Consider the following 23,943-nt stretch of genomic DNA (forward strand, 5'->3'; position numbering starts at 1 on the left):
GCTGAAGTACGGGCTGGCGGATGGGGAAGGGGGGAAGACCACCTTCCGCCTGCAGCCCCCCCTCAGCCAGTACTCCCTGCAGGCCCTGCGCCCCGGCGCCCGCTACCACCTTGCCGTCAGCGCCCTCCGGGGTGCCAACGAGAGCCAGCCGGCCCTCGCAGAGTTCACCACAGGTAGCTACCTGGCTTTGCTGGGAGAACCGGCATGAATTTTTAAGCCTCCAGCAAGTGTGGACAAATGGCTTGCTGCAATCTGCAGATGGGCTGTCCTGCAACGAGCACGGGGTTTTACATAGCTGCAGCCAAAAATGATTATTTTTTTTTTGCATCTGGGATTTAGTGGTACCCGTTTTTTTCCTCGGCATGAGTGAGCTGGGATATAATCTGGTGTACTGGGAGGAAGCGGCACAATGAAAACATAATGGTTAAGATGCAGGTCTGAATGAAGATGCCTGAATGCAGGTGTCTCACATCCCGTCATGGTCCTGGTGCAGAGCAAGGCAGAGCAAATGATTCAGCTCACCCTAAAACATACATGCACAGCTCAAACCACCCTCTGATGCCCCTCCACTAGTGTCTACATTTCTGTTTAGTCCCTAAACCTCCAGAGCCCCATGCCCCTTGCAGATGCTCGCATAGTCCCCATGGCACCCCAGGTGACCCCAGATGCCAGCAACCAGGCAGATGACCCCAAAATCTGCATTTAAATGACCCTTTAGCAAATCCCACCTTGGCCATGTCCTGCTGCAGCATCAAGCCTGAACCTGCTGCTGCCTGTGACACACATCCCCACCACCTTCAACGCCTATTCAGACCCACAGCTTATCTTGAGCCCACAACTAAAACTTTAAACCCCAGCAGTTTACACCCTTAATAGTGCCCATAAATCAACGTGCAATTCTCAAAAGCTCCAAAACAGCAAGCACAGGTCTGAATTTAAGACGATGCTCGCTCCCATTCAGCATGAAGAGCCAAGGCAGATGCATTGCCTGAGGAATCAGCAGTCAAACGGCTGAAAGCAGCCCAGTCAGAAACATGGTTATCTTATTTTATATCTTCTCTGAATACCCTAACTGGTCGGTAAAACTTTAATTAATGTTAAGCCTGCAGATAGCTAACAGGTTTAATTTACCGTGCCATAAAGGAGGAGGTAGAGCGCGTATTTCAATGCTGGTTTATGGTATATAAATTACTTGTCATGTACATTACTGGTGGATACTAGGCTTCTATTACAATGACTGCAGTGTGTGAATTGTGTGTGTGTATATCTCTATAGATATACGTTTCAGACGAGATGTTCACCCCAACTGATTTGCTGCACCAGCCTTCCTTGCTTTATTTCTAAAAGGCAACATAAAAAATCCCCACCTAAACTCAGATCCATCAAGGAGCAGTAATTACCCCCTGTCTGCTGGTGCCCAGCCCCTGCCCAGCACCAACCCATCACTCACAGGAGATGTTTATCATGCAAATCAGAGCAGATTTGGTGCACAGCCCCAGCAGCACTAATAAACAAGCCCTTTGGCCAACGTCTGAGCATGAATGAGCCTATAAAGATGCTGAAGGTTTTCTAAGAGCAGTTCAGGCCAATGAGTGACTGCTACAGAGCCCTTTTTCTCTTATGCAAGCTGCCTCAGTTTCCCTTACTCTAATATAGGGGGGAAATGCTCTTCTTTTTCAAATAACACGCGATTAGCTCCCGAAGCAACTTGCTGAGGGATGCTGTGAATGCCCCAGCACTTGTGTCACTCTCATGGGTAGCATCTCCGGGTCTGTGCTAAACAGGAGGTGAGAGCAGATACCCCAGCCCCTGCCACAGTGACATGCCCCAGGAAGGAGGGACCACACATGGGACCTCACAGACATCACACCCAGCGGCTAAACTGCCATTTAGCCATGCCAAGGCTACGGGATGTGTTCCCAGTGCCTGGCGGTGAGACGGAGCCTCTCTCCCATGTGTCACACAGAGATCGATGCCCCCAAGAACCTACGGGTGGGCTCACGGACGCCCGCCAGCCTTGAGCTCGCCTGGGACAACAGTGAGGCCGAGGCGCACAGCTACAGGGTGGTCTACAGCACCCTGGCTGGAGAGCACTACCACGAAGTCCTGGTGCCACGGGACACTGGTCCCACCACCCGGGCCACCCTCGCAGGTATGTGTGCACCCACACACCCTTCTTCCCTCTCCTCCTCGCAAGCAAGTAGGGCGATGGAGAGCCCAAATCAGCACCAATGGTTGGTTACCCTCATGCTGGCACATATTTGAGGCTGTTTTGGAGTTTACTAGTTACCAGAGGAAAGGTTATCCTTGGGATGATGATCATTTACCCTGCTGTGGGTCTGGATTTGGGCGCTGCTTATCTACAAGCTGAGTGTTGGATCTCCAGGCGATGCATCTCCAAGTGATGCACCTCCAAGTAAGGCACCTCTGGCAAGGGTCTGTCCAGGTCACAAATAGAACTGGCAAGGAGCAAAGTGAGAAATGGGGAGAGGAAGGCTTTTTAGGCTGATCTAGAGGAAGATATTATTTTGCCCTTCTTTTTTTCCTTGCTGGGAAAGAGCCGCAGGTGCTGCTGCCCCATAGGCAGCTATGGGGGATCCAGGCTGCCTGAGTTTGTTGCCTTTTTCCAAATCAGGCACAAAGCAAACCTGATTCCAAGGATGCTATTTTTGAGCAAGTTCCTCAAGTTGTATGTTATTCAGGCCAGCACAGGGGCTGCCACCGGGGGCTGCAAACACCACCCACCTCCCACTGCCAGGAAAGTCCCAAACACCCTTTGCAGCAACACCACAAGCACCATGTGAGATCTGGTTTCCTTTTTTTCAACTACAACCACTTGCCTGCCAGATTTGCAGCTCCAGTGGCATTTTTTTTTAAGCAAGGAAAAGACTTACTTACACACATACAAAAAAGATCGCTCATTCAGTTTGAAGCTCTGCAGTACAGCAGGACATGAGGTTCTTCCACATTGAGTCTCTTTGCCCGCCTGGAACCTCCCAAGCCCAAAGAGATTTCAGGCTGTATGGATCTATAGGAACAAGTTCAGCATTGAATGTAAAGTTACAGGCACAGCAGCACCAAGTCACGAGAAAGGTTGGAAGGCAGGAAAACAATTAAAGCAGTTAGCTTGAAAAATGTGGCGTGCAGAAAAAAGAAATGTGAGGGATAGTTTCATGATGTCGACGCACATAGAGAAGTGGGATGAGATGGAGGGGGACAGTGACAGATCAGGGACGCGGTGCTGGTTCCCTGCTAGCTTTCCTCTAGGCATTTATTGCTTTTCTAGGTGAGAAGGAGCATTAAAAATGGGCCAATTCCTCCTCCCTGGGGCAGAGGTGCAACACTACCCCAGTGACCAAACTGCAATGGTACCCACAGCACAGCCTGAGCTTGCCTTGGGGGAAGAGACAGCATGAAGGCTCTCTTTTCTCTCAATAAAAATTAAAAAAGCTGCTAAGTCTCTACCTGGCAGTACCAGTGCTGCCTGGCTCCTGCTAGACTCAGGCAGGGCTAAAAGAAACACCCCCAGAGCAAGCTCCAGAGATACAGCGGCTTAAGTCAACAGCGGTGAGTGATCTTTATATAGTGCCTCCATCATCACTTAAGTGCATTGTTTCTAGCTCCCAGGGTACTATGTAATAAACAAACAATTTTTCTTAAAAATCTAATTATAGCAGAAAATAACCCCCAAAACATTCTGCTGGCAAAAAAGAAGCCAGGATAGCCATAATCTGGATGGCACATGAGCCTCTCCCGTAGCTCCATTACACACGTGGTAGCTGTGTCCTCCAAGGTCTTGTTGCACGTGGTGCAAAGCCCGTTGGAGTGGTTTTCCAGCCACCCAGGACCTGGTGGGATCCATGGTGTAAGTGCAGCCAGTGTTTCCTTCAGCTGCCTGCAGGAAAAGCAGTGAGGAATGGCGCTGAGCAGAGCTTATCAAGGATTTAAGCTTAAAAATACAGCAAGCCTTGCCCTGCCCCATATGTTTCTCTTCAAAATCAGCATTTGCACAGAAATATCTGTAATTTTGCTCTACCCAAAATTGCTGGGAGAGAAAAGGCATCGTTTTATACGCTCCTGCTCATTTCTTCCTTCTCCTTCCCCTTTCTCCTGGGCTCTTCTCCTCCTTTCCAGGATACTTCTGACAGTTACTGGGCAGGGGCAAAGGGGGTCCATCTCCCCCCTGGCACCACGACTGCACCATAGTGAGAGGAGAGGAGCAGGGGATGGGGGTTTCCCTCCCACCTGGCCTCTCGGGGAAGGTTTTGGTGGCTTCAGGGGATGCTGTCCCCTGAAGCCGGGTGAGGGTGAGGCCAGGCTGGAGGGTTTATGGCTTTCTCTAACCCAGTGGGAAAGATCATGAAGGGCAAGGAGGAGAGGAATAAAGCTGCCAGCAGACGAGCAGAAGTGACAGGCAGAGGCAGGAGACGTCCCATGGAGATAAAACAGTGATCAGCAGTAGGTGCCCGGGAAAGATGCTGGATGAGCTGGATTCCCATGTCCCTTGAGAGAGGCACCGCAGGATGTGTCTACCCCAAGGAGCAGAGCTTGATTCGGCTCCCAGAAAGACTGTGCCTTTCCTAATTAATGTGCATTTCATTTACTCTGCATAATTTATTTCTCTTTGAGACACCAGCTCTGTGACAATATTTGATGTTAAATCACTTTGGAAACAAATATAGCTACTTTATCGTTCCCATCTCAGCTCACACACACACAGTTTCTGTCTCAGTGCCAGCAATTACAGCAGACCTCAGCAACAGCTTAAAAATTGCTTATTTCTGAGCTAGAATAATCCAAATTCCCTGTCCAAAGGCATGCACTGAGCTTTTTAAAAAGTCTCAGCTCTTGTCCAATGCGTGGAGGAACCGCTGACCTGTGGGAGGGTTGCCCACCCCAGGGATGCTCAGGAGGGTCCCCTCCCTGTCCCCAGCCATGGGAAGTGGGGGATGTCGCACCTCGAGGCAACCCAGCCAGGCGCTGCTCTCATGCTCTTTCGTGTCCTTTGCACCCCATGGCAGATCTGGTGCCAGGGACAGAGTATGGCATTGGGATTTCAGCCGTGATGGACAGCCAGCAGAGTGTGCCAGCAACCATGAATGCCAGGACTGGTGAGTTTAGCCCCATTGCATGCTCCAAGCATGGCCGGTTCCTATGGCTCAGACATCCCCATGGGACAGTCTGTGCATGAGGACAAAGATCTGCACCAATCCTCTCCCACAGAGCTTGACAGCCCCCGGGACCTCCTGGTGACGGCCTCCACAGAGACATCCATCTCACTGACCTGGACCAAAGCCACGGGTCCCATCGACCACTACCGTATCACCTTCACCCCCGCCTCAGGGATGGCCTCTGAAGTCACGGTGCCCCGGGACAAGTCGCAGCTCACCTTGTCAGAGCTGGAGCCCGGGACAGAGTACACCATTTCCATTATTGCTGAGAGGGGACGCCAGCAGAGCCTGGAGGCCACCGTGGATGCCTTCACAGGTAGAGAAAGATGAGTTGGGATGGGGCCAAGGGCACAGACCAGTGGCCCACACTGGCACCTTCGCCAGTCCACCACGTCCCCAGCACCAAAACTCTTGAGGCAGTGATGGGAATGAGACCTGGGGGCAATCCATCCACATGGGAGGAGGTCTGTGGGACCTCAGAAGGAGGATGGCCCTACCAGCATGGGGATCCCATTCCCCTGGCCAGCAGCACTAAGCACACTTGCTTGGCTGGAGGCTCCCATAAAGAAGAGGCAGACTTGGGGGCACAGCCAGCCCATGCTGTCCGCTGTGGTCAGGGTGGTCTGTGTGTCCATAAGAAGGAAAACCCAAGCCTTAAGGGACCTCAAAGCACCTCCGAGTGAAAAAAACGCAGTTGGGAAGCCCAGACAGCACATACCATCTGTAGTGGGACAGCCCCATCACCCACCATATGGGTCTGGGACGGAGTGTGTTTGCAGGCAGAGCTGAGAAAAGCAACATTTTTCTCCTCCCAGTTCTGCCTCTCAATCCCTCCACAGTTTCAGATCAATGGAGAGTCCAGAGCTGCAGCTTTGCCACCTCTGTTGGGAATTTCATATACAAGCACTGGGAACAACGCAGAGGCTGGGATCTACAGATGGTCGGGGTTACATCTCCCCTCTCCATCTTGCAGGGGTCCGGCCTATCACACAGCTCCACTTCTCCCAGCTGACATCCTCCAGCGTGAACGTCACATGGAGTGATCCATCCCCACCAGCAGACCACCTCATCCTCACCTACAGCCCCCAGGATGAGGAGGAGGGACAGCAGCTCACGCTTGATGGCACCCGCAGGCATGCCAGCCTGACAGGCTTGCAGCCATCCACTGAGTACCTGGTGTCACTGGTGGCTGTGCATGGCACTGTCAGCTCCGAGCCTGTTTTGGGGTCCATTACGACAGGTACCATGGGACCCCTCTGCCGGGCATGGGACCCCACCAGGAGGGCAGGCGAGGGGACGGGGAGTGGACCTGCCTCCCACAGCTTTACTTTCTGCTCTGTCTCACCAGCAATGGATGCACCAAAGGACCTCAGGGTGGGCAATGTCACCCAGGAGTCCATGATGGTCTACTGGAGCCCTCCCATCACCACCTTCGACCACTATAGAATATCCTACCGCGCCGCTGAAGGTAATGGGTCAGACCACTCTTGCTTATGCCCTGAGCTCACAGCTGCCAACCCCTCCCTCCATCTGTGGGTGTGAGCAAGCCACCAGGTCATCTTCACCCCACGCAGCATCCCAGTGCCCCAGAAAAAGCTACCAATAGCTGAGATGGTCCAAGAGGCTGCAGGGAGGGAGGACGGGGTGTCTGGTATGAGGATGGGCAAAGGTGACTGTAGCTAAGGGCCAGCTCAGCACAGAGGGGCACAGGGAGTGACCCCCTGCAGCGTGCCCTCCCCAAGGATGGTTAATTCAGGGCCCAATCCTGAAATCCCATCTCCCTCACCTGCCTCTCCCCAGCTCATCTCCCTTAGCCCCAGTTTCACCTACAATGTTGAAAAGGTCGAGCCAGCAGAGTGACGGGCATGCAGGTGTGCACCCGCAGGCTCAAAACCCAGTAACCCCCAGTATCAGCCCTGGAGAGGGCATGTGATTTTGCCCTCCCCTCCTGAGCACCTCCTGTACCACAGCAATGGGGCCAGCCATGATGCCAAAGCTCTTGACTCTGTCCCCACAGGGAGGACAGACAGCACTGCCATCACCAGCGATGCCACTGAGTACACCCTCCACCACCTGCAGCCTGCCACCAAGTATGAGATCGGAGTGAAGAGTGTGCGGGGCCGGGAGGAGAGCGAGATGGCCTCCATCACTGTGTACACAGGTGGGAAGGAGTTCTTGGCGGGCAGGTAGCCATCAAACAGTGCCAGCCCCTACTTGCACTAGCAATCAGGCAGCTGAGAGAGAGATGAACATCATGCCAGCCTGATGCAAGCTCGAGATGATGGGCAAGGCTCATGAGGGCCCAGTCTGGACTTTTGAAGCACGTCTAAGCAAAGCTTTTCCTGTATATGCGTGGGCAGTCATGCCAGGGAGTGATAAATCTGTGTACTGGGCACAGGGAAGCCAGAGATATGATGCTGGGCAACCATGACAACCTTTCCTAAAGGGAGTACAGACTTCCAGAAATAATCCCTGGGGAAGCCCTGACAAAAACAGCATCTGCTGCAAGAAAAAACTCTTTGCTAACCCCAGACTCATCAAAACCTAAAAAACCCACCCTAACATCCCAGGCTGTGCATCAGAAAACCAGTGGAAGAGCAGCCCAGGTAGCAGAGTAGCACAAGCTATGACTTCTCTGCTCCCCTGCTAGGGCAGCAATAACTCCTCTGCAGGCACATGCGCCTGGGCAGCAAGGCAAGACCACAAGTGATGGGTCACAAGAATCCCTTCCAATTCATAGCCCAGTCTCCTAATGCCTTTGACTCTCTGAATCTGTCGCCCATGCAGCCATGGATGCCCCTTTGGGGGTCACAGCCACCAATGTCACCCCCACCGAGGCGCTGCTGCAGTGGAACCCGCCACTGTCAGAGGTGGAGAGCTACGTCCTCATCCTCACTCGCCGCGCAGGTAAGCCAAAACCCCTAGCCCTTTTGCCATGAGTTTTGCTGGGGCTCCATTTCAGCTCACTTCCACCTATCCCCATCCTAAAGCCCGGGGCTCAGCAGGCGCCCTCCAGAAAGTAAGTACGGAAAGAGCCCTTGCTTCAGAAGGGCAGCAGCTGGCAGGGCTCTACCCCATCCCCAGACGCCAGCTCCTCCTGCACAGGTCCCATGGCAGTGCCCCTAACCAAGCCTCCAGAGCATGTCAGTCCACACAGGAGGGGACTGGGATCCTCCTGATTTACTAACTGGCTCAACAGCCCAGAGGTAAGCAAGTACTTATCCCACAGAAACTCAATATGCGGCAAATTCCATGAAACCCACTACTGAAGGGAAAGAAAGCATCAGTCAAATATAGGGACTGTGTGAAAAATAACACCATCTTTCAGACCAAACACCACCACTACAGCTCAGCTGCCACACAATAGCTAATGGTGTTCCAACAGTATAAGTGCTTTTGATCATGACGTCATATCCACAGATGCATTTTGGAGAAACATCTTGACTATCTACGCTAAATCATCTCTTCTGGTTTACAGTTGCAGGAGAAACAATTCTTGTGGATGGAGTCAACCAGGAGTACCAGCTGACCAACCTCCTGCCCAGTACCACCTACACAGTCTCTATGTATGCCACCAATGGGCCTCTCACCAGCCAGACCATCAGCACCAACTTTACAACTCGTATGTACAATCACCTCTCTCACTGCCTGTTATGCACCCTTAGCCATACATCCATCCCAGGAAAAGCAGCCAGCAAGGCTGAGCCAAAACTATTTTCACAGACATGTAGGTGTAGAAGTTGCCATGTGCCAAAAGGACACCTAAATACCAGCGTTAGGCGCAACACAAGAACAGAATTTTAATCACAACAAGCATAAACCATCATTTTTACTCTTTCAACATCCATCCAACCCCTGGATGTGACTTCCCAAGACGACACTTGACCAGGTCTTTTTCTTGCCCAAGGCAATAGTCCAGAAGAGCATTACAACCCGTTTTGCTTACAAGAAGCTGGACACACCCCATAGCACATGCATTTCAGAGCTATTACCCTTCAGACAGCATGCAGGTAGAAGAAGACTTTTAGAGGGTTTGCAGAGCTCTGTTCAGGGCTGGGGATGGGTGATGAGGTCTGGAAACTGAGGGCGAGGATGGACTTTAGGCTGTAGCTCCAGGTTACAAAGTTGAATCCCAGTGCACTGATTTGGGAAGAGGGCTGGGGTGGTTGTATGTGAGAACTTGCGCTTCTGTGGGTCCCTATCCATCCTTGCAGTTTTGGATGCTCCAACAAATCTGACAGCCAGTGAAGTCACTCGACGCAGCGCCCTGCTCTCCTGGGTCCCTCCCCTGGGAGAGATCGAGAACTATGTCATGACCTACAGATCCTCTGACGGCAGCCGGAAGGTGAGTGAGTCCTCACTAAGAAAGGGGCTCATTAAGTCAAGGAATAACAGGACCATGGAGAAATGACCAGGAGAAACCCAACAAAGCGAAAAAATGATGCTCACTAGGTCAGGGAGAGACCAGAAAGGCAGGCACTACTTTCTGCATAAGCAATATTTTGGGTAAACAATTGGAAAAAACAGGAAAAGATTGCCTAGGGCAAAATCTTTATGCACACCTGCAGGTCTGGGCACAGAGGGTATGCCCAGAAATTTTGGAAGAACAGAGGAAATTCACAACTTGTAAAATACAAGCAAGCTAAGGCAGGAGAAAATTATCCCGTGAACAGAGATGCTAAAAATGCCATTTGCCCTTCTTGCAAAAAGGAAGATAGGTACAGACAGCCAAGTAATCCCACAATACAATATATTTGATTGTTTAATGAGTGTGTCCATATCTGTCTGTCTGGAAGAGCTGCTACAAACGCTATCAGAAATACGTCACTGCAAATAGTCTCAATTCCTTTGCCAGTGTGACTGTCTTGCAGTGACCAGAGGATAATAGCTTTGCAGAAAGAGTTCGATATAATGCTATGTGGCATTGGCTGACGACCAGAAAAATTAACGTGACAGGAATTGACAAAGTCAAAACTGTTTGATAACCAGGTTTGGCCAGCTCTACTCCTTGCAATGCTTGGGTAGTCTGTCATGGCCTCTATTGAGGGCAGGCAGACCCCAACAAAGTCGGTAAATAGAGCACACAGACTGCAAACATTTAAATCTCCTGTGTCCAAAGCAGCTAGATTTCTCTCACCTGAACCATCTCAAAAGGTTGAATATATTGACCTCACATTGACTTAGTCCAGGGTGTAAGCAGACATGCAACACTCCTCGGCCAGGTACCAAGGGCTGCGGTAGTTTGTGGCTTCCGTTCCCTCCTTGCTTGCTCTTTAGGCTCCCCATCGCTTTTCTTATCTGTTGCTCTTGGTGTCTACCTCCTTCTGGGACCCATGTACAGGAGCTGATTGTGGATGCTGAGGACACGTGGATCCGCCTGGAGGGGCTTTCTGAGACCACAGAGTACACCGTGCGCCTGCAAGCTGCCCAAAATGCCATGCGGAGCGGCTTCATCTTAACCACCTTCACTACAGGTGAGGACTCGCACGACATCCGCTTGGCCAGGGGAGGCTTGGCCCACATATCGTGCTGGTAGACATAGACTGCTTTTATGGGCTTTCCCTCTTCAGGCAGCATTTTGCCATTATCCACAGAGAGGTACATTCATTTCCACAATCCACAGTGCCACTCTGCTACAAAAAGTTACTGGCTGAAGCACCTTTATTACAAACACAAGCTCCAGCCCAGGGCAAGGGGATTTGAGCTTCAGACCAGGAACCATCTACCAGGTCACTTTCCTTGCCCTTGCCCCTCCTCAAATGCATAAACAGAGGGGAAAAAAAAAAAAAACCCACAAAAATCAACAACATGTTATCAACAGACATGCTTTTGTAGTGAGTGGGGAGAGACCCAGTTGGTCTCTCCATGCTGTAGATATGGTCTGATATCTCACAAATATCATCAAATCATAGAATAGTTTGGGTTGGAAGGTCATCTAGTCCAAAACTCCTGCAATGAGCAGGGACATCTTCAACTAGATCAGGTTGCTCAGAGCCCCATCCAACCTGATCTTGAATGTTTCCAGGGATGGGGCATCCCTGGAAATATCAAGCAGGTGCATCTGCACCACCATCAGTGGAGTCACAGACAGCAGAGCCAGTACACCCGTAGGACTTTGGTCCCACTGATTTTATCTAATTGCATTATTCCTCCCCCCTCTAAATCTAGAGAAGTCACGATCCACTAAGCCAATAGGAATGGTTTCCTTTCCAGATCAAATGGTGGGCATCCACAGCCACCCTAAACCTCACAGACAGAGTGCTTATGCTTGCATGAATGAAGATTGCATGAAAATGTCACCATTGCTCCCACCCTTTGTAGCCATTCACATCAGAAACAGTGCAAAGCATATATTCCCTCACTCTCTTTGAAAAGCCTTGCTAGGCCAGGGCACTTAAGAGACAGAGTGCATTTTGTTCAGGGCTGAATCCAATTACGTTTCTCCTGGGCTTCAAAAGCACTAAGAAGCATGAAGATGATGTCTGCCGAAATTCCTCCCATCTGCAGTGCCAGTTCGATTAGGAGAGTTTTCTTTGGATCTGCTGTAGGTACACTTCCCCTTCCTGGTTACATGCAAAGGTCCCTTCACCTGCTTTTAAGTGATAATAGAAACTATTTACGTCAACAAAAGAAGAAAAGATTCTTCTCTAATGCATCTACGGATCAGGCTTTCCTGTTATTCTCGCCTTTTATGCGGGCACATAAAGCCAGTGAATGGTCAGGCAGGTGATGGGAAAATGTGTGTAATCTTTGAAGCTGTTCGGGAGTCAGGGACGAAACTGCACGGGGCTGGCTTCTCAGCTGGGATAAAGCAGCAGAAACCCACTCACATCAGGCAAGGAGAGCACTGTTTCCATTAAACACAAATGTCAGACCTCAGCCATGCTAGAGACACCATTGCCAACTGATGCAGCATCTGAACGCAGGTTTCATTTGCTTTTAAGGTGAAGATAAGCATCAGCAAGGAACCAGTTTATCTCTACTTACCCCATATATCGATGAGACAGGAGCACTCAGGAACAAAGATCAAAGCAATACAATCCATAGGCAGCATCCCTCAGCAAAGAATTGGGGTCTGGGATTCAATTCACTCTGGCAGCGTATCAGGGCACTTTGCAGAGAAAAAGGGCTTGTCTTTAAGGAAACAAAAAGAAAAGAAAAGGAAAAAAAAACAAACACCAGGCTTAATTTAAATTGTTTTGCTTTCTTCTGCTCACAGTACACATCCCGGGGTTCTTATTTTCCCTCTGACATATTAATAGCTCAGCCTCTTTGTTTCATGTTTGCATAAGGTTCTTGGGGAATTGTATACAGATGGGACAAAAGGAAGAAACAGATACAGTATTTATAATTTATAGTAGTTTGAAATGTCTTTCAAGGTCTCCTTGCCTCTTAAAGATATGAATATAAATTAAGAAACAAGTAATCTCTGCAGAGCTCAGGGGAGCTTGAAGTGGTTGTCTTTGAAGCAGTTTTCATTGTTGGATACTATAAAATGCAATCACTGTCTCACCAGACCTTGCGCTACAGACCACAGAGATGGGAACAAAACAGGGGATCTTCAACATTTGGACAAAGCAACGACCTCCGAGTCTTCAGGTCACAAGGCTGGGGGAGATACACCCAAATGGGAAATTACAGACAAGGGTCTGTACCCCAGTCCTACAAGATATTACGCAGTTGTGATGGGCGCACACAGCACACCCTTCACAACTTCTCAGTGCGTAACCAAGACACCCTTGGAAGCCACATCCACGTTGCCAGCTCTGCACTCATTTACCCCATCATCCATACACATCAAAGAAAAAGATGTATTTCCCCCTTTTGTGTTAAATAAGAAAAATAATGAACCCAGTGTTGAGACCTCAATACTGATGAGATCTCATAGTTAAGACTCTGTTTAAGAAATCTTAGTTTAAGAAGCTTTAGACCCCAAATGAGATGTTTCTTCATTAGAGGACACCACACAGCCCACGCTGCCCATCTCTAGCATCTTGCACAGCCTAATTCCTGCTCAGTTTGTGACAATCAGCCCAGTGTAAGTCCACCATCATTTCCAAGGGCATGGATCAGAAGAACCTCCCTGGAATCAGTAAAGTCATAAAGTTTGTTTGGAATTGGCAATCCTGAGAGGAGAACAGGTTTTGGTATTTTCACAGCTGTCTAAATACATCAGTGACAACTTAAACCCCAGGGTTTCAGACACGGCGAAGAAAGATGGTCCAAAAAGTGACATCCCTCATCATTCACAGTGATGTTACCGTGCACCTTTCCAACATAGGACATATAGGAGATTAATTAATATATGCATGTATTTTTTTTCCCATTAAATCCTCTGATGTTGTTGGCAGATGTAAAGTCCCACTGCCTTGCAGAATAACTCAGCTTGCAGAAGCCAAATTAGACTCTTCCTGGACTGCAATCAGCAGGGCCCGAGGCACATGGAAACGGTGTCCCTTGGCTTAAACTTTGCTTTTTTTTTAATTTTGCAGGTGGCCGCGTCTTTGCTAACCCTCAGGACTGTGCCCAGCACCTGATGAATGGAGACACGCTGAGCGGCGTCTACACCATCTCCATCAATGGGGACCTCAGCCAGCGAGTGCAGGTGTACTGCGACATGACCACTGATGGAGGTGGCTGGATTGTGAGTAGCCAGGCAGTTGTCCTATGTGTTGTCCCCATCGCAATGTAACCCAGCCTCATCCTACCAGGAAAGCCAAGCACCACGCTGCACAGAAACGACAGCAGGCTTAATATCGCACGCTTCATTTCCCACGCCACAGGGAATGGCCCACGCTCCAGTAATAATAGTTACACTTGGAGAAATGCCCTTTGATTTATTTGACATGTTTGCAGTGCTTCTGGAGAGCAAAATCTGAGAGTGAAGCTGATTTATTGTTCTAGAAATGAAATTAATAGCCAATAGCTTTCATGGGGTATGATTCACACTGCCTGCAGTAGGAGGGTGTCAGGCATCACCCCAATTGAGTCTGCACAGGATCATTTTAGAAGCAAATGCCTGTTTGGCTTTTGAATTGCACAAACACTGCTTGTCTTGACATAGATGGATTGACAGCTTAAGTAAATAATGCTGTGGTGCTTTGATTTTATTTGTGTCAAATGCTTACTTACATGCATTACACAAAACCCTGCTAGATGTATAGTTGAAACAAAACAAAAAAAAAAAAAAAAGAAAAGGACTTCCTCAAATGCAGATTTCTAGTATGGATGTTATTTTAACTAGGAAGTTTCCCTCCACCTCACTCTGCTTCTGAGCATCCCCTTGGGTATCACAGAAAGAGCCAGCTGAAAGCAGAATCACATGCTAGAAAACCAGAGGTGTCATGCATTGGGTAGAGCAGAAAGCTTGAACTCTGATTCCTTCCTATTATAACATTGATCTGCCTTCGAAATCATCTAATATCTCTTCAGTTACTCCATCTGCATATTAATTAATTAATTGCGTGACTACAATTAACACTAATGAGATGGACATTGCCATTTTCTCCCCTGAAAGGTGCAATGGAAAGACAAAGTATTGTCTTTATTTTGTGTATCCAAAGCCTGGAGAAGCCGTCCCTCACCTCCTTCACACTGATTTCCCCACCAATTTCTTCCTCCACTGCAGGTCTTCCAGAGACGGCAAAATGGGCTGACTGATTTCTTCCGGAAATGGGCAGATTATCGGGTTGGCTTTGGAAACTTGGAGGATGAGTTTTGGCTGGGTAAGACCTTCATCGGTTGTCTTTCATTGACGCATCAAACCTAAGCTTCCCATGCACTGTGCTGCTCACCTATGCCAGTTGTTGGCTCCTTGCCTTTCGCCCCACTACTCTATGCTCTCCCTCGGACAGTTTTCCTTCCATTCATTCCCTACCCTACACATTAGAATGTCACTCATGGGCACACAACATAAAAGCACTTTGTGAAGACCAGCAGCTCCCTCATTTGCTCCTCCTAGGAGAGAAGGGGGTACACTGGGAGTTTTCATGGACCAAACCCCATCATCCTCCTTTGGATGACTACAGGTTGCATTGGTGGCACCTACAGCACATGGACCATGCCTGGCTTAGCCAGCAGGCCAGTTGCCCAAAGAAAGTAGGAAAGGGGTGAGTGGGAGACCCAGCATGGCTCTGAAATAGAGTGTGCTCCCCCAAAACCTGAACGTGAGCCAAGGCATAAACACACTCTGACTTGTACAGGAGCTTAACAGCAACATGAGAAACAGCAGGACTCCACAGCTGAACGTGCCCCAGCTTCAGCAGCATGGAGAAAGCTGAACCTTGGCCTTGAATCCACCTCTCACAGCTATGGGCAGATGAAGTGTGAGTGGGGACAGAGAGCTGAGACCCCGGAGACAAAGACTTAACCAAAAATGCTGCTGCTTTCTGGTTCCTCTCCTCACTCTCATTTCCCACAGCCGTTTTATTTGCCTAGAGCTTTTTTTGTTTACTCACAGAGCGGATCCAGGCACTGGGTCTCACCGGATGTCTCGTTGCTTGCCTCACCAGGCTTGGACAACATCCACAAGATTACGTCCCAAGGGCGCTACGAGTTGCGAATAGACATGAGGGACGGACAGGAAGCAGCATACGCCTATTATGACAAGTTCTCCATTGGCGACTCCCGGAGCCTGTACAAGCTGCGAATAGGGGACTACAATGGCACTTCAGGTACAACCTCAGTGCTAGTGGGTAGCAGGGAAATCCTGGGACCGATGGGCCTGAAACTGTAAAGGAAATCCCATCACAGCTTGCTTGTCTGTAGTAGCATGACACAAACCCATAGCCCTTTCTGCCTTCCTGCAGCCCATCATGCAAACCAGGCTGATAAATCCCACTAAGGACACAGGGAATTTTCCATTGGGGATTAGATATTTAATATCAGAGGCATTGCTGTTCAAATAACCAGGTCAATCATCAGAAGTGTCACCTCACTTGGCAATAACCAGAGCTTGCTATTGATGCCGTGCTGGAGGCTGTATTTATCGCCCTCCCACAGCAATGGAAAAATCTGAAATCCTGTGCATTGTTTCCTCATGCAGAGGCCAAACACAGTCCAGTTTTGCAAGGACACTGTCACACCTGCTTGCTCAGTTGACGCAGCATGGGTAGGCTTTGCCCACCAGAAAACAGTGGGAGATGGAGGGAGGGCACAGGGGTCTCTTCCCCAAGAAGGGGGAGAGGAGTAAAACTGCAGCCCCTGTAGTTGGGATAGACATGCCCAGTGCAAGCCTCCATGATCCATACAAAACTTCACCCCCACGTGTTTAGCGAGGAACCCCACACCATATCTAAGATGCAGGAATTCTCCTACACATTATCTGGTAGTTGCCACTGGAAGAGAAGCAACAGGGATCTTGGTTGTAGGCAACACAGTACTTGCTCTGACCTTAAGTCCCAGAGCGCGAGGCACCCAACTTATTGCCAAAAATGCCAGTAACAGTGCTGCAGACACGACTGCCTCCCCTTCCTCATGCAAGCTCTTCTTCTAGCCATCTGACCAAGAAGCCACTGCTCCACCTTGAGCAGAGAGAGCCAAGACTCACCTCTCATTGCCAAGAGGTTTTCTACCAAGCTTCTCGGTGACTGGACTGCACACAGATAGCACGGGTCCACTTGTATTTTCCTAGGGAACACCAAGGAGCATGTTAAGAACGTCTCCTGTAAGTGCATCACTCAGTTGTAATAATGACCATATTTCTGTTTGGCTCTTTTTTCACCCAGAAGCCCCTCTCTTGTTCCTTAGTAAGGATGGGAGATGAGGTCAGTGGTTTTGGTGGAATAAGACATCACACACCTTCCAAAAGCTTCTTCTCCCTATCCAAAAGGATAAACAAAGGCCAAGGATCTTGGTACAAGAGACAAATGCTTGGCCTCCTCTGGGAGAAAAAGTTCCCTTTGGCTAAGAGGAGGGAAGGAGGCTGAAAGCATCCTGAGGTTATGTAGCAGATTCAGGCTTCAGGAAATCAGGGATGCCCAAATCTAGGATTTAATTAATTTCTGAAACACTGAAATTCAGATCAAAAACCATATAAGATTTTATCTGCCAAACGCAAGCAGCCTCTAAGATTTGCTATGGTCTGTACCTATTTATGTCTAAACTGACAGCAGAGGACCTCAGATGAACCAGTTGTGAGCAATTCCAGTTAACATTATTCCCAGACCTTCAACTGCTTGAGCTCTTGATTGACAGGATACCACACATACCAGAATATCCTAATCTTCTTGTGAAAAGAAGAGATGATTCAGGCTCCACCACCCCTAACGGCACGTCTTTCCGCAGGGGACTCCCTCACCTATCACCAGGGCCGCCCCTTCTCCACCAAGGACAGGGACAACGATGTTGCTGTGACCAATTGCGCCATGTCCTATAAAGGGGCCTGGTGGTATAAGAACTGCCACCGCACCAACCTCAATGGCAAGTACGGGGAGTCCCGGCACAGTCAGGTAAGGGCAGAGCTGGGCTGAAAGCCCTAGACGTTTCTTCTAGCAGTGCAACCAAGCACAACAGCAAGCCCAAGATAGGGCTGGGGCAGCGTGGCCAGTGCACCAGGGTCAGGACCACCACTGGCGTGACCCAACACAAGCTGGAACAAAGGGAACAACCTTCAGTTGGGGTGGTACTTCGTGCCTCACACTGGCTGCCATGGTCATTTACTGTGGCACCTTATTAAGTTACGTTTAAAAAAACACATACATAAAATTTGATCAGGAACCTTTGAGCAGTGGGAAAAACCCATCAAGCCAGAGAAGCAGAAGAGTTTCTTGCTCCTGCTGTAGCAAGTTCTTCCTTCTGGTTTCTCTATGGCAGTCAACCTTGTTTCCTTCCTCTCCCACTCTAGTTTTGTGTTAAGGTCTTTCTTTACCCAGTGTCTTTCTCTCCCTCCTTCCAGGGGATTAACTGGTACCACTGGAAAGGCCACGAGTTCTCCATCCCCTTCGTGGAAATGAAGATGCGACCTTACAACCACCGTAACACCTCTGGGAGGAAGCGACGGTCCCTACAGCTCTGAGCCAGCTGAACCCCCTCCCATCTTCCGCCACCTGACCTTTTCTGTCATTTGTTTGTATTTTATAATATGAAAAGGGGAAAAAAAATTACAACTCGTCTGAGATAGCAACCTGCCCCTCACAAGTGCTGGAGGGAACCACGGCACAAGCAAAGGCCGTGGGAAAGGAAAGACCTCATTGCTTTGCATCTGTCCCAGAGAAATACCAAATTTCCAGTCTCCCTACCCCAATACTCTGGCCCTTAACATGAGAAGAAAGAGAGAGAAAGACAGACAGATTTTTGATATTTTTTTAAAAGACTTAGAAATCCCCAGCAAACCCTGTTAGAAACATTTGTCACAGGGTTTGTGGCAGAAACCTTGCCCACAGGGACCTTGGTGCGGCCACTTCTACCCCAGTCATGGCCAGGGATACCCATCCTCTCCCTGCCTCCCTGTCCATTCCTGGCAGGCAGGTGTCAAGCTTCATGCCATCTTGTATACACCAACTCTTCCAGCAGGCAGAGAAGTCTCTCCTTCTGGCCAAGGGCACACAGCCTGGTCATCCCTCCCCTACCTGCAGCCACCACACACATGGAGATAAAGTGAGGATAAGCAAACACAAGGCTCATCCCATCTCCAGTTTTCACAGATCACACCAGGAGGGCTTGGTGAACATCTGCATGTGTAGGCGAACTCTAGAGAACCCACAACTCATGTGTTGGCCCCACCACAGCCAAAGTCATCCTCGTGTACATGGGGTGCAGGGGAACAAGAGCTGCTCCACCAGCCCCAGCCTGCATCATCCACTCCTCCAAGCTGAACTCATCTCACCTCAGGTGCATGACATCTGCTTGAGTTACACTGAGGTTGATGGAGAAGAAAGGAGTGAAATTAGAGAACTTGAGAGAAAAATCACTTGTGGTCTTGAAGTCTACGGCCCATTTCCTCTGCCATTCCTATATGCCACCCACGCTGTCTCTCACAGAGGTCATTGGTCCCAAACCAAAGAGTCTCAGAGAAGGACCAGCAACCAAAAGAGCTATCAGACAACCGCAGCCCAGCCTGAAGCTGTCAGCCAGCACAGCCCAGGTGGTCCTGTTCAGGGACCTCCATGCACACAGGAAAGGATGATGACACAAACGAAGGAAGACAAGTGCAAGCTGAGAAATGCCCATTCCCTTCCTTCTATTACGGCACCTCTCTTCATCACCATCACAAGAGGGATTCAAATCTCAGTGCCTTGGTATCACCATCTATCTAATGGGAAATCAACTGTTCCCCCTCCTGGAAGGAAGGCTTAGTCCACTCAGATTTTGGAACACTTCAAGACCCTTGGAAAAATAGATGAGTTCGTTCTTCCTGTCCTTAACTTATCCTATCTTGAGGAAGATGGACCCTTCAGACAGCTATTGCTGCACTCTCTTGTCATTGACACCACCTCCACGTAGCCCAAACAACCACCATGCTGGAGTCACTCCTCTGCTGATGGCTGTGATCAATGCTGGGCATTGTCATTGGTCTGGTCTCAGAGAAGGGACTCGTCCTCATGTCCGAGGACAATGCAGCTCATCCCTGGGTTCGCAGCCAAGGGAGCATTACAAATGCTAAACACTGCTTTTTAATTTTATCACACTGAAGCTGCTTTGTCTCTAGAAATATCTTCCAGATGGCAACATAAAGCCTTCTTTGCAGTAGCTTATAATTCAAGCCAGTGTCTCTTTCATGGTCATGCTCCTGGATTTTCTGACGTTACTCACCACGGCTGCAGAGCTGAAGAAGGGCATTAAGTGGGAAACGCAGCCTCCTTGTCCATACCACATACTGACGCACAAAATCATAGCTAACCCCAAGGTCAAGATTAGATACAAGGTCCAGCCCTTCAAGCTTACAAGCTGCAGTCCAACCTGGAAGAAGGATGCTGTAGGTCAGCAACATCTCATATGTAAATGAGGCATCTCTTCTTACTTCCCATCAGCATCAAATCAGGCAACAAGTCAACCAGTTGAGGAACGGGTCAGTCACGCCTCCTGAGCAGCCTGCTCTGTTTTAGGTCCCAAAAGCCAACAAGAAGCAGCAGATAGAACTGATTAAAATCTAAGAAGCTTCCCAGCAGACCAGCGGTGCAATATTATTCCCAACATCACCAAGAGTTTACATGCAAGAAGTATCCTAACAAAAGCACGATAGTGCAGTGGTTATAACTAGGAGCAGAGATTGCCAATGGATGGCATTCATCGCCTGTCTTGGATGCTGTTGTTTGCTTATCTATCCAGGTGAAAGGAAGAGACATCAGTGGAAACACGCAACCTCATCATTCACAATCAAGTGGAAAACAAGAAACCTCTCTTTTCAAAAGTACAAGTCAAACAGAAAATCAAAACATGCCAAGCTTTTCCAGCAGGTTCAAAAGAGGATCCTCAAAAAGGCTGATTATTCTCTAAATAGATTTACTGACGTATATCTCTCCCTCCCTGCTCATGTCTGTCATCCCTTTTAAGTCCTGTAACCAGGATGAGAGGGCCCAGTTGACATAACTCCGTCGTTGAGTCTAAAGGATGCCCTTGGAGATAATTTTTGACCTTCCGGTGCCATTATATACCACTGTTGGTCCCTGATCTCAGACATGGTACCAGGGTGTTGCCTTTCCATTACCTTGGTGAAATGCAGTTGCTAAAGACTTTTAAAGAAAGACTTCTACATGTCATGGTTTTCTCCTGATGATAACTTAACCCAAACCTAGGCAAACAATCAGCAACAACGACCCAGTCATTTGGCTATTGTTCCTTGTTCACATTGTCCATATACAGACGAAATCTTTCAGAAACTTATTTTTCATCATTGCCTGATGAATTTTTTTGGACAAAGCTCCTGCCAGTGGTTTCAAGAAAATTTGTGCTGCAGAACAGCCAGGTGGTTAAGTGTCTCTTTACCCTCCATCACTGGTTAAGCAAGCCTTTTTTCTGAATTACTTCTCCAACCAGAGCAAGTTTGGCCCTGTCACCATAGCGCTGAGACTGAATGAAGTCTTGGCAACAGGCCTGAAATTCCCAGAAACCCAGCCTGGATCCTGCACAACGCTCATCTTGAGACCAGCACATGAACCATTGCTGGGCTCTGGTGGCTCCTCTGCCATCCAGCTTACATGGCTCAGGCTTGCCCCAGACCCCCAAAGGAACTTGAAGCTGTACCGAAACCACACTATCCACTGCGAGATGCCAACTCCCATAACATGAAGCAGGGAGAAGCAAGTCAGGTCCTTCACCCAGCAGTCCAACTGCACATGCTCAAGGCCCCTGCAGCCTTTCAAAACCACCTCCTATTTCTAACTCCAAAATCCTGGAAGAAAACACCAAGGGACTTTCTTATCTCTTGCCCAATTTTGATTTCCCTCTGTTTACATTCCTGCCAGACCTCCAAGCCCACCTTTCCACCATGCACTGCACTAAAATGTAACCAAAGAAAAACAAAAAGCCTGAAAGGAAAAGCTGCTTTTAGTAAATTGATCCTTAAGACAGAATTTATGAATGAATAATTTGGGGAAAGAAAGAGACCAGGCCTTCCCCAAAAAGTAGCTGGGTTTTGGAAGAAGGATGCTAGAAGAGTGTCAGAGCCACACAAAGGTTGGGAAGAAGCCTGTGCTCCTACTCCTTCTTTGCGTTACTTTACCATGAGCATCTCAAAACCTAGTACCAGCCTAAATGCCCTCTTGCCCCAACCTCTTACCGCCTTCCCAAAGTGATGCTTACTGCAGGTGAAGCATCGGAGTGGGAAAAGTACAGATCAGCCATCTTCATGCCCAGTGGTGCAACAGGTGATGACGGGCAGTCATGTCCCCATGCTGGGGTGGCCTTGTGCCCGCAACAGGCTTAGAGTGACCTGCCGAAATACAGCAGGAGCTAAAATACCCACCCAATGCCAGCATGTGCCCTTCAGCCAGACCCAGAGCTGCCCTCCTGGTATGTCCCCACAACTGCACTCTGGGGTGACCACACAGTCCCTGCCCTGTGCCCCTCAGCAATGCCCACAAGCTTTGACCTTACTAGACACTGCCAGCAAAGAGCTCTCACCCCAACAAAAACCTTTAATTAATGCTTACACCCACTAATGAAGGGCTCTGTCTCAGCGCCAAGCAAGAAGCCTATCCCTGTTTCTGCCAACCAAGCACCTCAGGATGGTCATCAAACCCAACTGAGCCCCTTGGGGCCCACCGGGACTCTCCAGGGTCACCTTCACCCTTCCTTAAACCTGATGGTGCCCAGAGGGTGGTGGCAGCTCTTTGCCCCTTCCAGGAGGCAAGTCTGGGGTAAGGGGGGGGGAAAGTCTCTTCCCTGGGGTGATGCTGATGCCCAGACCCGCCTTGGTACCCAGCCTGCAGCTCTCCAGGTGTCAGCGGTTTCTCAGAAGGATGGTAACACAGAGACCTAACAAACAAACAAGCAGCCCCCTGTGTATAGGTGTTACCCTGGAATTGTGTTTATTACTTTTAAAAAATTAAAACCTATAAATAAGAAGGAAGAACAGAGGCAACGAAATCCCTTGGACAGGTTGTGATGAACTCAAACACAAACCAACGCAACCAAATGAGGGGGAAGATAAAAGCAAATAAATGCATAAATAAAAGAAATAATATAAATAAATAATATATTAAACAACCCTCCCCACCCTGTAATGAAAACGTAGCTCGGAGAATGGGATCGACGCTTGTTAACCATTGTTAACTAGTATTTTTAGTCCTGACCGCTCTTAGGCTATGTATAGTTCCTTTTTTTAATGCATTTTCTATACATTAATAAAAGATACCGACAGAGCGAGCCGTGTACCTGTCCAGGAGTGGGGTGGGAGTGGGGTCCTGGTGCATCCAAGCCTGACAGCATCGCAGCCTCAACGTCATGCCAAGCGGGGACGTGTGTCTCCTGTCCCTAATCCTCATCTATCCCATGGAAGGAGTATACGGGGCTCGTTAGCAGGGATTCACGTGCTCTCACCCTCCTGCAAGGGCATGCCTTGCCCCACTGGAGCTCAGATAATTTTGCACCCGAAGCAGTTGGCCACGGACGCTTGTTTTTTCACTCCACGAGCTGCAAGGTGTCATGCAGCTGAGACAGCCAGCTGGCGTGCCCAGCAGCAGCTGGAAGAGGGCACACTCCTTGTTTGCAAAGCACACCAAGAAACACGAACCTGGGAGGAATAGAGCAGGCTAGAGACAAAAGATTTTATCCAGGAGGATGAAAAAAATATAGAGGGAGGAAATTCGGGTGGGCAGCTCAGCATTGGTGCAAGCTGCCCAAAGTGGCGGTGCCATCTCCATCCTTGGAGGCATTCAAGACCAGACTGGAGAAAGACCTAAGCAACCTGGTCCACCCCCTGAGCTGCTTTGGGCAGCAGGTCAAACCAGAGGCTCCCATGGTCCCCCCTGCCCAAGTTATCGTATTAAAATAAATAACAATAAAGTGACTACAGAGTCAGGTCGGCATGGCCTGTCCTTTAACCCTAGTAAGGTAGCGAGCTGCATTTTGGCCTCAGTCCAACGCAAGATGTTTTGTTAATAAATTTAGCTGCTCCCATGAGCTAGAGAGGCCCTCAGCTCTGCAGTTTGCAGCCAGAGAAAGCAAAGCCGCGGTGTAAATGCTTGGGAGCAGAGCAAAACAACTCCAAAGCCTTCAGTTAAGGCCGTTCTCCCGATTTGAACAGCAATCTGTTCCTAGCATGAAGGAAACCCCACCGAAAACTTAATTGCAAGGCTATTTCCAGCAGAACATGCTCCCAGTCGGGGGGGGG

At 49.1% G+C, this 23,943-nt stretch overlaps 1 protein-coding gene across 2 annotated transcripts in view; it reads left to right on the forward strand.

Annotated features, from left to right (window-relative positions):
• Positions 1 to 18,224, forward strand: part of TNR (tenascin R) — a 29,205-nt gene extending 10,981 nt beyond the window's left edge. Inside the window, exons 7-22 of one of the 2 annotated variants that reach the window (XM_009892852.1) lie at positions 1 to 173; positions 1,967 to 2,152; positions 5,022 to 5,111; positions 5,224 to 5,487; positions 6,145 to 6,411; positions 6,520 to 6,639; positions 7,189 to 7,332; positions 7,959 to 8,078; positions 8,650 to 8,793; positions 9,386 to 9,516; positions 10,513 to 10,645; positions 13,664 to 13,815; positions 14,800 to 14,896; positions 15,683 to 15,844; positions 17,457 to 17,620; positions 18,067 to 18,224. In XM_009892852.1, coding sequence (XP_009891154.1) covers positions 1 to 173; positions 1,967 to 2,152; positions 5,022 to 5,111; positions 5,224 to 5,487; positions 6,145 to 6,411; positions 6,520 to 6,639; positions 7,189 to 7,332; positions 7,959 to 8,078; positions 8,650 to 8,793; positions 9,386 to 9,516; positions 10,513 to 10,645; positions 13,664 to 13,815; positions 14,800 to 14,896; positions 15,683 to 15,844; positions 17,457 to 17,620; positions 18,067 to 18,186 — 2,467 coding nt within the window. In that variant the 3' untranslated portion in view covers positions 18,187 to 18,224. The remainder of the gene's footprint in view (positions 174 to 1,966; positions 2,153 to 5,021; positions 5,112 to 5,223; positions 5,488 to 6,144; positions 6,412 to 6,519; positions 6,640 to 7,188; positions 7,333 to 7,958; positions 8,079 to 8,649; positions 8,794 to 9,385; positions 9,517 to 10,512; positions 10,646 to 13,663; positions 13,816 to 14,799; positions 14,897 to 15,682; positions 15,845 to 17,456; positions 17,621 to 18,066) is intronic. The other variant, XM_009892853.1, reaches the window with a different exon arrangement.
• The last annotated feature ends 5,719 nt before the right edge of the window (positions 18,225 to 23,943 follow it).

The sequence above is a fragment of the Charadrius vociferus genome, unplaced genomic scaffold (genome assembly GCF_000708025.1).
Source record: "Charadrius vociferus isolate BGI_N301 unplaced genomic scaffold, ASM70802v2 scaffold39, whole genome shotgun sequence".
Classification (NCBI taxonomy): domain Eukaryota; kingdom Metazoa; phylum Chordata; class Aves; order Charadriiformes; family Charadriidae; genus Charadrius; species Charadrius vociferus.